This window comes from Rhinichthys klamathensis, unplaced genomic scaffold (assembly GCF_029890125.1).
Source record: "Rhinichthys klamathensis goyatoka isolate OS25496 unplaced genomic scaffold, OSU_Roscu_1.1 h1tg000630l_1, whole genome shotgun sequence".
Lineage (NCBI taxonomy): Eukaryota > Metazoa > Chordata > Actinopteri > Cypriniformes > Leuciscidae > Rhinichthys > Rhinichthys klamathensis.
Genome location: NW_026607077.1, coordinates 421,839 through 435,651, shown reverse-complemented (window position 1 = coordinate 435,651; position 13,813 = coordinate 421,839). Strand labels below are relative to the sequence as shown.

The 13,813-nt window shown below is 47.2% G+C and overlaps 1 protein-coding gene across 1 annotated transcript in view; it reads left to right on the top strand.

Annotated features, from left to right (window-relative positions):
• The window catches only part of LOC130076138 (receptor-type tyrosine-protein phosphatase beta-like), a gene marked incomplete at its 5' end in the record, with an annotated part of 203,089 nt that overhangs the window by 164,259 nt on the left and 25,017 nt on the right, over window positions 1–13,813 (top strand). Inside the window, 3 exons of the mRNA XM_056241109.1 lie at window positions 9,515–9,781; window positions 12,367–12,630; window positions 12,726–12,989. Of these exons, the coding sequence (XP_056097084.1) occupies window positions 9,515–9,781; window positions 12,367–12,630; window positions 12,726–12,989 (795 nt within the window). The remainder of the gene's footprint in view (window positions 1–9,514; window positions 9,782–12,366; window positions 12,631–12,725; window positions 12,990–13,813) is intronic.

Sequence of the window (13,813 nt, the reverse complement as noted above, 5' to 3'; positions counted from 1 at the left end):
GTAGCGTGCCGAAGTTTTGTCTAGGTGAATAGTAATCACAATACTAGAACGTACATTTCCAGAAGAAAATGTGAAGTGGTGCTTGCAGTGGCAAAAGTCGCTGCTCGGTTGCTAGAGTGTGGTACATTATTGCATACGAGCCAACAACCATCTCTGTACGATGTTCTGGTGCTGAGATATGGCTTATTCATGTGTTTGTATGGTTACTAGGGTACTCTATATGGTTGCTATGGTGTGCTTATACAGTTTATGAGATGATATTTAAAGACTAGTTGACAGTCTAAGTCAAAAAAGGCAAACTCCATGTTTCTTCTATTTTCTGGAGCTGAGATAATGGCTTGAATATGTTGTTTTATGGTTGCTAGGGTGCCCTAAGTGGTTGCTAGGGCGCGAATATGAAGTTATTGTGTCACTACTTATTGGCTGCTTGATAGGCCGAGTCAAAAGAGCCCAACCCCAAGTCTCTATGACCTTCTGGTCAAAAGATATGATCTCACAATTTTGTGCCAATGTTAAGTCTATGGGACTTTTTTTGTCCAATTTATCGCCCGCCGGACGATCATCGTACAACCGATCGCTTAGAAAAGACATAGCACACCTCTCCTCAATGAACCGGTCGATTTGATACCTCATTCATGGGTCTATGACAAAAGGTGCGGGAGGAGTAGCGTGCCGAAGTTTTGTCTAGGTGAATAGTAATCACAATACTAGAATGTACATTTCCAGAAGAAAATGTGAAGTGGTGCTTGCAGTGGCAAAACTCGCCGCTCGGTTGCTACGGTGTGGTAAATGATTGCATATGAGCAAAGAACCATGTCTGTACGATATTCTGGTGCTGAGATATGGCTTATTCATGTGTTTGTATGGTTACTAGGGTACTCTATATGGTTGCTAGCATGATTAGCATGTTTCTAGCATCATGCTAGCATGATTAGCATGTTTCTAGCATCATGCTAGCATGTTTAGCATGTTGCTAGCATCATGCTAGCATGATTAGCATGTTGCTAGCATCATGCTAGCATGATTAGCATGTTTGTAGCTAGATGCTAGCATGATTAGCATGTTGCTAGCATCATGCTAGCATGATTAGCATGTTTCTAGCATCATGCTAGCATGATTAGCATGTTGCTAGCATCATGCTAGCATGATTAGCATGTTTCTAGCATCATGCTAGCATGATTAGCATGTTGCTAGCATCATGCTAGCATGATTAGCATGTTGCTAGCATCATGCTAGCATGATTAGCATGTTGCTAGCATCATGCTAGCATGATTAGCATGTTGCTAGCATCATGCTAGCATGATTAGCATGTTTGTTAGCATGTTTGTAGTTAGATGCTAGCATGATTAGCATGTTGCTAGCATCATGTTAGCATGATTAGCATGTTGCTAGCATCATGCTAGCATGATTAGCATGTTGCTAGCATCATGCTAGCATGATTAGCATGTTGCTAGCATCATGCTAGCATGATTAGCATGTTGCTAGCATCATGCTAGCATGATTAGCATGTTCCTAGCATCATGCTAGCATGATTAGCATGTTTGCTAGCATGTTTGTAGCCAGATACTAGCAAGATTAGCATGTTGCTAGCATCATTTAGCACTTAACTAATCGATATTAGCATGTAGCTATTCACAGCTAGCATGTTTAGCATGTTGAAAGTCCTGTGTGTTAACATGAGTCAAAAGACCCAACCCCCATCGCGATACAATGTTCTGATGCTGAGATATAGCTGTTACAAAATGGTTGCTAGGGTACTCTGTTTGGTTGCTAGGGAGTGGCTTGGCAGCTGCCAATCATGAAACTCCAAAGGCTGCTTGTCAGTATGAATGATATAAACCAACCCCCATCGCGATACAATGTTCTGATGCTGAGATATAGCTGTTACAAAATGGTTGCTAGGGTACTATGTTTGGTTGCTAGGGAGTGGCTTGGCAGCTGCCAATCATGAAACTCCAAAGGCTGCTTGTCAGTATAAATGATATAAACCAACTCCCATGCCTCTGTGACATTCAGAATGGAAGATATCCCTCTTTGGATTTTGGTTGCTAAGGTGCTCGACAATGGTTGCTAGGGCGTGGCTAGGAAGTGTTGAGGTCATTCATGATTGGCTGTTTGCTACCCCGAGTCAAACGAGACCACCCTCGTGTTTCTATGACACTTCTATCCGGAGATATCCCTTCCATCTCTTTCAATGGAAGTCTATGGAACTTGTTGCTAAGGTGCTCTAAATGGTTGCTAGGGCGTGGCTTAAAAGCTTAACAATGATCCTGAGAGACTGATTGGTCATCTGAGTAAAATGAGCCCGCCCCTTTGTCTCTACGACACTGTGATCCAGAGTTATGTTCAATATAAAAGCGGTTTCTATGGTGTAGGACGGCCCATTTCATGGGCCGTCCTACACCATAGTAAGTCAATGGGGCAAATTTGGGCAGCTCCTGCCCCACAGGGGTGCAACTTTTACCCCATTGTGTGGTATATTCTTACAGAGCCTGTCAGCCTCTTCAAATGTGGTAAATTACACGTTTCTGCGACATCCTCGTTCCGAGCTACGACTCGTCAAAGTTTGACGCAATGTTAAGTCTATGGGATTTTTCGGCCGGTTTTTCGCCCCTGGGGCGAACATCGTACCCCCGATCCCTTATAAAAGTCATAGCACACCATTCCCGAACAGGCCGCACGTTTTGACACCTCATTCATGGGTCTGTGACAAAAACTGCGGGAGGAGTAGCGCGTCAAAAAGTGGCCAGAAGAATAAGAAGAAGAATAAGAAGAATAAGAAGAATAAGAATAATAAGTATGCACAATAACACTAGTGTTGCTTTGCCATAGGCAAGCACCACTAATAAGAATAAGAACTAGAATGTACATTTCCAGAAGAAAATGTGAAGTGGTGCTTGCAGTGGCAAAACTCGCCGCTCGGTTGCTAGCGTGCGGTTAGCTAGTTTTTACCAAGATGTTAGCATGATTAGCATGTTGCTAACATCATGCTAGCATGATTAGCATGTTGCTAGCATGATGCTAGCATGATTAGCATGTTGCTAGCATGTTGCTAACATGATTAGCATGTTGCTAGCATCATGGTAGCATTATTAGCATATTGCTAGCATGATAATAGCATGATTAGCATGTTGCTAGCATGTTGCTAGCATGATTAGCATATTGCTAGCATCATGCTAGCATGTTTAGCATGTTGCTAGCATGATGCTAGCATGTTTAGCATGGTGCTAGCATTTTGCTAGCATCATGCTAGCATGATTAGCATGTTGCTAGCATATTGCTAGCATGATTAGCATGTTGCTAGCATGTTACTAGCATGATTAGCATGTTGCTAGCTTGATGCTAGCATGATTAGCCTGTTGCTAGCATGTTTGTAGCTAGTTGCTAGCATGATTAGCATGTTTCTAGCATCATGTTAGCATCATGCTAGGGCGTTGCTAGGCGGTTGCTAGGGTATTCTGGGTGGTTGCTAGGGTGTTTTGGGTGGTTGCTAGGGCGTTGCTAGGTGGTTGCAAGGGTGGTCTGGTTGGTTGCTAGGGTATTGTGGTTGGTTGCTATGGTGTTCTGGGTGGTTGCTAGGCGGTTGCTATGGTGTTCTAGGTGGTTGCTAGGGTGTCACTAGTCGGTTGCTATGGTATTCAGGGTGGTTGCTAGGGCGTTGCTAGGCGGTTGCTAGGGTAATCTGGGTGGTTGCTAGGGCGTTGCTAGGTGGTTGCTAGGGTGTCCTGGGTGGTTGCTAGGCGGTTGCAAGGTTGTTCTGGGTGGTTGCTAGGGCGTTGCTAGGCAGTTGCTAGGGTGTTCTGGGTGGTTGCTAGGGTGTTGCTAGGGTAATCTGGGTGGTTGCTATGGTGTTACTAGGTGGTTGGTAGTTGTCAAAGATGGTTACTGTTGAGTTTGTAGCATTTTATTGGCATGATTTAGCGCTTAGCTAATCGATATTAGCATGTAGCTACTCACCGCTAGCATGTGTAGCATGTAGCAAGTCCTGTTTGCTAGCATGAGTCAAAAGAGCCAACCCCCATCTCTATACGATGTTCTGATGCAGAGATATCGGTCTTGCAAAACGGTTGCTAGGGTACTCTGTTTGGTTGCTAGGGAGTGGCTTGGCAGCTGCCAATCATGAAGCTCCAAAGTCAATGTGAATGTATAAACCAACCCCCATCTATATACGATGTTTTGATGCAGAGATATAGGTCTTGCAAAATGGTTGCTAGGGTACTCTGTTTGGTTGCTAGGGAGTGGCTTGGCAGCTGCCTATCATGAAACTCCAAAGGCTGCTTGTCAGTATGAATGATATAAACCAACTCCCACGCCTTTGTGACATTCAGAATGGAAGATATCCCTTTTTGGATTTTGGTTGCTAAGGTGCTCGACAATGGTTGCTAGGGCGTGGCCAGTAAGTGTTGAGGTGATTCAGGATTGGCTGTTTGCTGGCCCGAGTCAAACGAGCCCACCCTCATGTTTCTATGACACTTATATCCTGAGATATCCCTTTGATCTCTTTCAATGGAAGTCTATGGAACTTGTTGCTAAGGAGCTCTAAATGGTTGCTAGGGCGTGGCTTGATAGCTTCACAATGATCCTGAGAGACTGATTGGTTGTCTGAGTAAAATGAGCCCGCCCTCTTGTCTCTATGACACTGTGATCCAGAGTTATGTTCAATACAAAAGCGGTTTCTATGGTGTAGGACGGCCCATTTCATGGGCCGTCCTACACCATAGTAAGTCAATGGGGCAACTTTGGGCCCCTCCTGCCCCTCAGGGGTGCAACTTTTACCCCATTGTGTGGTATGTTCTTACAGAGCCTGTCAGCCTCTTCAAATGTGGCAAATTTCACGTTTCTGCGACATCCTCGTTCCGAGCTACGACTCGTCAAAGTTTTTCGCAATGTTAAGTCTATGGGATTTTTTTGGGCCGTTTTTCGCCCCTGGGGCGACCATCGTACCCCCGATCTCTTAGAAAAGTCATAGCACACCATTCCCGAACAGGCCGCACGTTTTGACACCTCATTCATGGGTCTGTGACAAAAACTGCGGGAGGAGTAGCGCGTCAAAAAGTGGCCAGAAGAATAATAATAACTAGAATGTACATTTCCAGAAGAAAATGTGAAGTGGTGCTTGCAGTGGCAAAACTCGCCGCTCGGTTGCTAGAGTGTTGTACATGATTGCATACGAGCCAACAACCATGTCTGTATGATATTGTGGAGCTGAGACATGGCTTATTCATGTGTTTGTATGGTTACTAGGGTACCCTATATGGTTGCTATGGTGTGCTTATACAGTTTATGAGATGATATTTAAAGACTAGTTGACAGTCTGAGTCAAAAAAGCCAAACTCCATGTTTCTACTATTTTCTGGAGCTGAAATATGCCTTGGAAATATAGTTTTATGGTTGCTAGGGTGCCCTAAGTGGTTGCTAGGGAACGGCTATGAAGTTGTTATATCACTACTTATTGGCTTCTTGATAGGCCGAGTCAAAAGAGCCCAACCCCAAGTCTCTATGACCTTCTGGTGAAAAGATATGATCTCACAAATGTTGTGCCAATGTTAAGTCTATGGGACTTTTTTTGGCCGATTTATTCGCCCGCCGGACGAACATCGTACAACCGATCGCTTAGAAAAGTCATAGCACACCTCTCCTCAATGAACCGGTCGATTTGACACCTCAGTCATGGGTCTACGACAAAAGGTGCGGGAGGAGTAGCGTGCCGAAGTTTTGTCTAGGTGAATAGTAATCACAACACTAGAATGTACATTTCCAGAAGAAAATGTGAAGTGGTGCTTGCAGTGGCAAAACTCGCCGCTCGGTTGCTAGGATGTTCTGGGTAGTTGCTATGGTGTTGCTAGGTGGTTGCTAGGGTATTCTGGGTGGTTGCTAGGGTGTTGCTAGGCGTTGCTAGGGTGTTATGGGTGGTTGCTAGGGTGTTGCTAGGCAGTTGCTAGGGTGTTCTGGTTAGTTGCTATGGTGTTGCTAGGCAGTTGCTAGGGTATTCTGGTTGGTTGCTATGGTGTTGCTAGGCGGTTGCTAGGGTGTTCTGGGTGGTTGCTAGGGTGTTGCTATGCAGTTGCTAGGGTATTCTGGGTGGTTGCTATGGTGTTGCTAGGCGGTTGCTAGGGTGTTCTGGGTGGTTGCTAGGGTGTTGCTATGCAGTTGCTAGGGTATTCTGGGTAGTTGCTATGGTGTTGCTAGGTGGTTGCTAGGGTATTCTGGGTGGTTGCTAGGGTGTTGCTAGGCGGTTGCTAGGGTATTCTGGGTGGTTGCTAGGGTGTTGCTAGGCGGTTGCTAGGGTATTCTGGGTGGTTGCTATGGTGTTGCTAGGCGGTTGCTAGGGTGTTTTGGGTGGTTGCTAAGGTGTTTTGGGTGGTTGCTAGGCGGTTGCTAGGGTGTTCTGGGTGGTTGCTAAGGTGTTTTGGGTGGTTGCTAGGCGGTTGCTAGGGTGTTCTGGGTGGTTGCTAGGGTGTTGCTAGGGGGTTGCTAGGGTGTTCTGGATGGTTGCTAGGGTGTTGCTAGGCGGTTGCTAGGGTGTTCTGGGTGGTTGCTAGGGTGTTGCTAGGTGGTTGCTAGGGTGTTCTGGGTGGTTGCTAGGGTGTTGCTAGGCGGTTGCTAGGGTGTTCTGGGTGGTTGCTAGGGGGTTGCTAGGTGGTTGCTAGGGTGTTTTGGGTGGTTGCTAGGGTGTTGCTAGGTGGTTGCTAGGGTGTTCTGGGTGGTTGCTAGGGTGTTGCTAGGCGGTTGCTAGGGTGTTCTGGGTGGTTGCTAGGGTGTTGCTAGGTGGTTGCTAGGGTGTTCTGAGTGGTTGCTAGGGTGTTGCTAGGCGGTTGCTAGGGTGTTCTGGGTGGTTGCTAGGGGGTTGCTAGGTGGTTGCTAGGGTGTTTTGGGTGGTTGCTAGGGTGTTGCTAGGTGGTTGCTAGGGTGTTCTGGGTGGTTGCTAGGGTGTTGCTAGGCGGTTGCTAGGGTGTTCTGGGTGGTTGCTAGGGTGTTGCTAGGTGGTTGCTAGGGTGTTCTGAGTGGTTGCTAGGGTGTTGCTAGGCGGTTGCTAGGGTGTTCTGGGTGGTTGCTAGGTGGTTGCTAGGGTATTCTGGGTGGTTGCTATGGTGTTGCTAGGCGGTTGCTAGGGTGTTTTGGGTGGTTGCTAGGGTGTTTTAGGTGGTTGCTATGGTATTCTGGATGGTTGCTATGGTGTTACTAGGTGGTTGGTAGTGTTCACATTTGGTTACTATAGAGTTTTTATAATGTTCATGGCATGATTTAGCACTTAGCTAATCAATATTAGCATGTAGCTATTCACAGCTAGCATGTTTAGCATGTAGCAAGTCCTGTTTGCTAGCATGAGTCAAAAGAGCCAACCCCCATCTCTATACGATGTTCTGATGCAGAGATATTGGTCTTGCAAAACGGTTGCTAGGGTACTCTGTTTGGTTGCTAGGGAGTGGCTTGGCAGCTGCCAATCATGAAGCTCCAAAGTCAATGTGAATGTATAAACCAACCCCCATCTCTATACGATGTTTTGATGCAGAGATATAGGTCTTGCAAAATGGTTGCTAGGGTACCTTGTTTGGTTGCTAGGGAGTGGCTTGGCAGCTGCCAATCATGAAACTCCAAAGGCTGCTTGTCAGTATGAATGATATAAACCAACTCCCGTGCCTCTGTGACATTCAGAATGGACGATATTCCTCTTTGGATTTTGGTTGCTAAGGTGCTCGACAATGGTTGCTAGGGCGTGGCCAGTAAGTGTTGAGGTGATTCAGGATTGGCTGTTTGCTGCCCCGAGTCAAACGAGCCCACCCTCATGTTTCTATGACTCTTATATTCTGAGATATCCCTTTGATCTGTTTCAATGGAAGTCTATGGAACTTGTTGCTAAGGAGCTCTAAATGGTTGCTAGGGCGTGGCTAGATAGCTTCACAATGATCCTGAGAGACTGATTGGCCGTCTGAGTAAAATGAGCCCGCCCCTTTGTCTCTACGACACTGTGATCCAGAGTTATGTTCAATATAAAAGCGGTTTCTATGGTGTAGGACGGCCCATTTCATGGGCCGTCCTACACCATAGTAAGTCAATGGGGCAACTTTGGGCAGCTCCTGCCCCACAGGGGTGCAACTTTTACCCCATTGTGTGGTATATTCTTACAGAGCCTGTCAGCCTCTTTAAATGTGGTAAATTTCACGTTTCTGCGACATCCTCGTTCCGAGCTACGACTCGTCAAAGTTTGACGCAATGTTAAGTCTATGGGATTTTTCGGCCGGTTTTTCGCCCCTGGGGCGAACATCGTACCCCCGATCCCTTAGAAAAGTCATAGCACACCATTCCCGAACAGGCCGCACGTTTTGACACCTCATTCATGGGTCTGTGACAAAAACTGCGGGAGGAGTAGCGCGTCAAAAAGTGGCCAGAAGAATAAGAAGAATAAGAAGAAGAAGAATAATAAGTATGCACAATAACACTAGTGTTGCTTTGCCATAGGCAAGCACCACTAATAAGAATAATAAGTATGTGAGATAACAATAGTGTTGCTTCGCCATAGGCAAGCACCACTAATAAGAAGAATAAGAATAATAAGTATGTGAGATAACAATAGTGTTGCTTCGCCATAGGCAAGCACCACTAATAATAAGTATGTGAGATAACAATAGTGTTGCTTCGCCATAGGCAAGCACCACTAATAAGTTTGCACAATAACACTAGTGTTGCTTTGCCATAGGCAAGCACCACTAATAAGAAGAAGAAGAAGAATAATAAGTATGTGAGATAACAATAGTGTTGCTTCGCCATAGGCAAGCACCACTAATAAGTTTAAATAGGATTTCAGTAAGTTGGCTTTCACAAGCCAACTTAATAAGTTTAAATAGGATTTCAGTAAGTTGGCTTTCACAAGCCAACTTAATGATACATGCGTCAGTGTACAAAGTAATTTGCGCCGAGTGCAAGATAGAGCCCATAGTCTGTTATGCCTTAAGTTAATTATACGGACGAGAAAGACAGCGCATGTGTAACAGTATCAGTGTAATGGATCTGTGCATTAAAGGGATAGTTCACTTTGAAATTAATTTTTGGTGTGTTTTAGCTTACCTCAAGGGCATCCAAGATGTAGGTGTCTTTGTTTCCGCAGTCGTTTCAATTTTGATATTTTTAGGTCAAACCGTTCTTGTCTGTCAGTCATATAATGCAGGTCTATGGTCACCACCTCAAAGAGCAGCACAGAGAAGTCCAAATTAAACATGATTTAATGACTCGTAAATGTAAGTACACATTGATGGCCTAAGACACGAAACGAGCGGTTTGTGTGAGAAAACGAACAGTATTTATATAGTTTTTACCTCTTGTAAACACAGCTACGTCCAAGTGATCTGAGGGCGCCGGCGCTTCGGTCTGCGCAAGCGCCGGAAGTGATCTCTCGCACGTGTACGTCACTCATTGTTTACACAGAGATTTCGGAAGTGTTACTTTTCACTGTGAAGAAGAAAGTGATGAAGTGTGATGTGTGTGTTCACCGATGAAGTGTGATGTGTGTGTTCAGTGCCTGCACAGGTCACACATCTGCGGGTCAGTAATCAGGGCCGCACAGACGCGCTGCAGGTGCGCTGGGACGCGGCGGTCGGAGAGGCGGATCTGTACCGCGTGCTCCTCATCCACGACAGCGTGGTCATGAAGAACGAGAGCGTGCCGCCCAACGTCAGCTCCGTCCACTTCCAGGGCCTGAGGTGTGGCGCCCTCTACAGGACAGTGGTGACCACTGCGCTCAGCAGCGCCCTCTCACGCCAGACCGTGGCTGATGGACGCACAGGTGCCCACACACACACACACACACACACACCACTGCGCTCAGCAGCGCCCTCTCACGCCAGACCGTGGCTGATGGACGCACAGGTGCCCTCACACACACACACACACACACACCACTGCGCTCAGCGGCGCCCTCTCACGCCAGACCGTGGCTGATGGACGCACAGGTGCCCTCACACACACACACACACACCACTGCGCTCAGCAGCGCCCTCTCATGCCAGACCATGGCTGATGGACGCACAGGTGCCCTCACACACACACACACACACCACTGCGCTCAGCAGCGCCCTCTCATGCCAGACCATGGCTGATGGACGCACAGGTGCCCTCACACACACACACCACTGCGCTCAGCGGCGCCCTCTCACGCCAGACCGTGGCTGATGGACGCACAGGTGCCCTCACACACACACACACACACCACTGCGCTCAGCAGCGCCCTCTCACGCCAGACCGTGGCTGATGGACGCACAGGTGCCCTCACACACACACACACACACACACACACACACACACACACACACACACACACACACACGCACACACACACATACACACACACACCACTGCGCTCAGCAGCGCCCTCTCACGCCAGACCGTGGCTGATGGACGCACAGGTGCCCTCACACACACACACACACACACACACCACTGCGCTCAGCAGCGCCCTCTCACGCCAGACCGTGGCTGATGGACGCACAGGTGCCCTCACACACACACACACACACACACACACACACGCACACACACACACACACACACACCACTGCGCTCAGCAGCGCCCTCTCACGCCAGACCGTGGCTGATGGACGCACAGGTGCCCTCACACACACACACACACACACCACTGCGCTCAGCAGCGCCCTCTCACGCCAGACCGTGGCTGATGGACGCACAGGTGCCCTCACACACACACACACACACACACACACACACACCACTGCGCTCAGCAGCGCCCTCTCACGGCAGACCATGGCTGATGGACGCACAGGTGCCCTCACACACACACACACACACACCACTGCGCTCAGCAGCGCCCTCTCACGCCAGACCGTGGCTGATGGACGCACAGGTGCCCTCACACACACACACACACACACACACACACCACTGCGCTCAGCAGCGCCCTCTCACGCCAGACCATGGCTGATGGACGCACAGGTGCCCTCACACACACACACACACACACCACTGCGCTCAGCAGCGCCCTCTCACGCCAGACCATGGCTGATGGACGCACAGGTGCCCTCACACACACACACACACACACACACACACACACACACCACTGCGCTCAGCAGCGCCCTCTCACGGCAGACCATGGCTGATGGACGCACAGGTGCCCTCACACACACACACACACACACCACTGCGCTCAGCAGCGCCCTCTCACGCCAGACCATGGCTGATGGACGCACAGGTGCCCTCACACACACACACACACACACACACACACACACACCACTGCGCTCAGCAGCGCCCTCTCACGGCAGACCATGGCTGATGGACGCACAGGTGCCCTCACACACACACACACCACTGCGCTCAGCAGCGCCCTCTCACGCCAGACCATGGCTGATGGACGCACAGGTGCCCTCACACACACACACACACGCACACACACACACACCACTGCGCTCAGCAGCGCCCTCTCACGCCAGACCATGGCTGATGGACGCACACACACACACATACACATACGAACACATGACAACATCACAATAGTTTCTTCAGAATGTCAGTGGGGTTTTCTTGAAGGACGACACAGGTACGCTGGACTTCACACACACTCTTCTCTGGAGCTGCAGGAATGCTCCTGGAATGTTCAGGAAGCCTTGAATATGTGGAGGTCATGTGTGTGTGTGTGTGTGTGTGTGTGTGACTTCCTGCAGGGAATGTTGTTGTGGAGGGAGGATGTTGTTCTCTTCTGAGCGAACAATCACTGACTTATTCAGAGTCTTCAGAGTTTAGACACTGATACTCCTGAACATTGCATCTTTATCTTATTTATAAATAAATAAATGCATTATTAAGTTATATAAACAATTATATAAATCTGAAAATGTAATTTATAGGTAAAGTCACCTTTATTTCTATAATACGTTATTCAATAAAGATTGTTTCAAAGCACCTTTACAGTGATAAACAGGAAGATTGATTAATAATTAAAAAAAAAAAAAATCAATTCAGCTGTGAAGCAGCTCTAAAACATTTTTTAAAAATAAATATATCATTAACTTCCCAGTAGTGATTGCAAAATTAAACTGCACTATCGCACAGTTTATGATCCATAACATGGAAATGAATCTGAGGAGTTCATGGCCGTGTTTGCAATAGCATTTGTAATAATAGGGCTTAATATAACTTACAACTACATATTCACTTTTAATTTTTTTTTTTGTTTGGTTCCCTCTCCCTTAGCCAGACAATATTTATATGTAATGATATTGAAAACACACATACTGAACAAATAAAGCACTACCAGCCATCATGATTATATGTTTCTTTGTGAATTGAATAAAGCTCTGCCCGTATTTCGCAGTGAAGGTTTCATGTTGTGTGTGTGTGTGTGTGTGTGTTCAGTTCCAGCCGCTGTGAGAGACGTGACGGTGAGCAACAACGGGCGCATGGACTTCCTCAGTGTGTCGTGGAGAGCCGCTGAAGGAGACGTGGACAACTACTCTGTGACTCTGAGAGACCAGGAGAGAACCGTTCACACCCTCACTGTGTCTAAGCTCAGCACAGAGTGTGTGTTCAAGTCTCTGGTGTCTGGACGTCTCTACAGCATCTCCATCGCCAGCCGCAGTGGAGAGTTTGAAAACCACACCGTGGTTCAGGGGCGCACACGTGAGGAGATTCATAAGCAGTTTTGTCCAGGTGTAGTTACTGTGATGGAGGTGTTTGCAGTTGGTTTCACATTATTCCCCGGTTCTCTGCTCTAGAACCCTCCACAGTGTTGAACCCTACGGCCACACACATGGCTCGTGACGACCATCTGAAGGTTTACTGGCGCCACGCGGCCGGAGACTTCGACTACTATCATGTCTCCATCAAGCACAACAACATCTTCCACCAGAACAAGACGGTCCCCAAGACTCAGAATGAGTGTGTGTTCAGTGGGCTGGTGCCAGGCCGACTCTATACTGTGATTGTCAGTACATGGAGTGGGAAATATGAGTCCAGTGTCTCAACTCACGGAAGGACATGTAAGTATGCCTGTGGTGGTTTACTGTACTCCTTTAGCGACATAGTTCATTTTACTGTACTTCTGTAGTGGCATAGTTCACTTTACTGTACTTCTGTGGCACCATAGTTCATTTTACTGTACTTCTGTAGCGTCATAGTTCACTTTACTGTACATCTATAGCTCCATAGTTCACTTTACTGTACTTCTGTAGCTCCATAGTTCACTTTACTGTACTTCTGTAGCTCCATAGTTCACTTTACTGTACTTCTGTAGCGTCATAGTTCATTTTACTGTACTTCTGTAGCTCCATAGTTCACTTTACTGTACTTCTGTGGCACCATAGTTCACTTTACTGTACTTCTGTAGCTCCATAGTTCACTTTACTGTACTTCTGTGGCACCATAGTTCACTTTACTGTACTTCTGTAGCGCCATAGTTCACTTTACTGTACTTCTGTAGCTCCATAGTTCACTTTACTGTACTTCTGTAGCGCCATAGTTCACTTTACTGTACTTCTGTAGCTCCATAGTTCACTTTACTGTACTTCTGTAGCGCCATAGTTCACTTTACTGTACTTCTGTAGCTCCATAGTTCACTTTACTGTACTTCTGTAGCTCCATAGTTCACTTTACTGTACTTCTGTAGCTCCATACTAGTTCACTTTACTGTACTTCTGTAGCTCCATAGTTCACTTTACTGTACTTCTGTAGCTCCATAGTTCACTTTACTGTACTTCTGTGGCACCATAGTTCACTTTACTGTACTTCTGTAGCGCCATAGTTCACTTTACTGTACTTCTGTAGCTCCATACTAGTTCACTTTACTGTACTTCTGTAGCTCCAT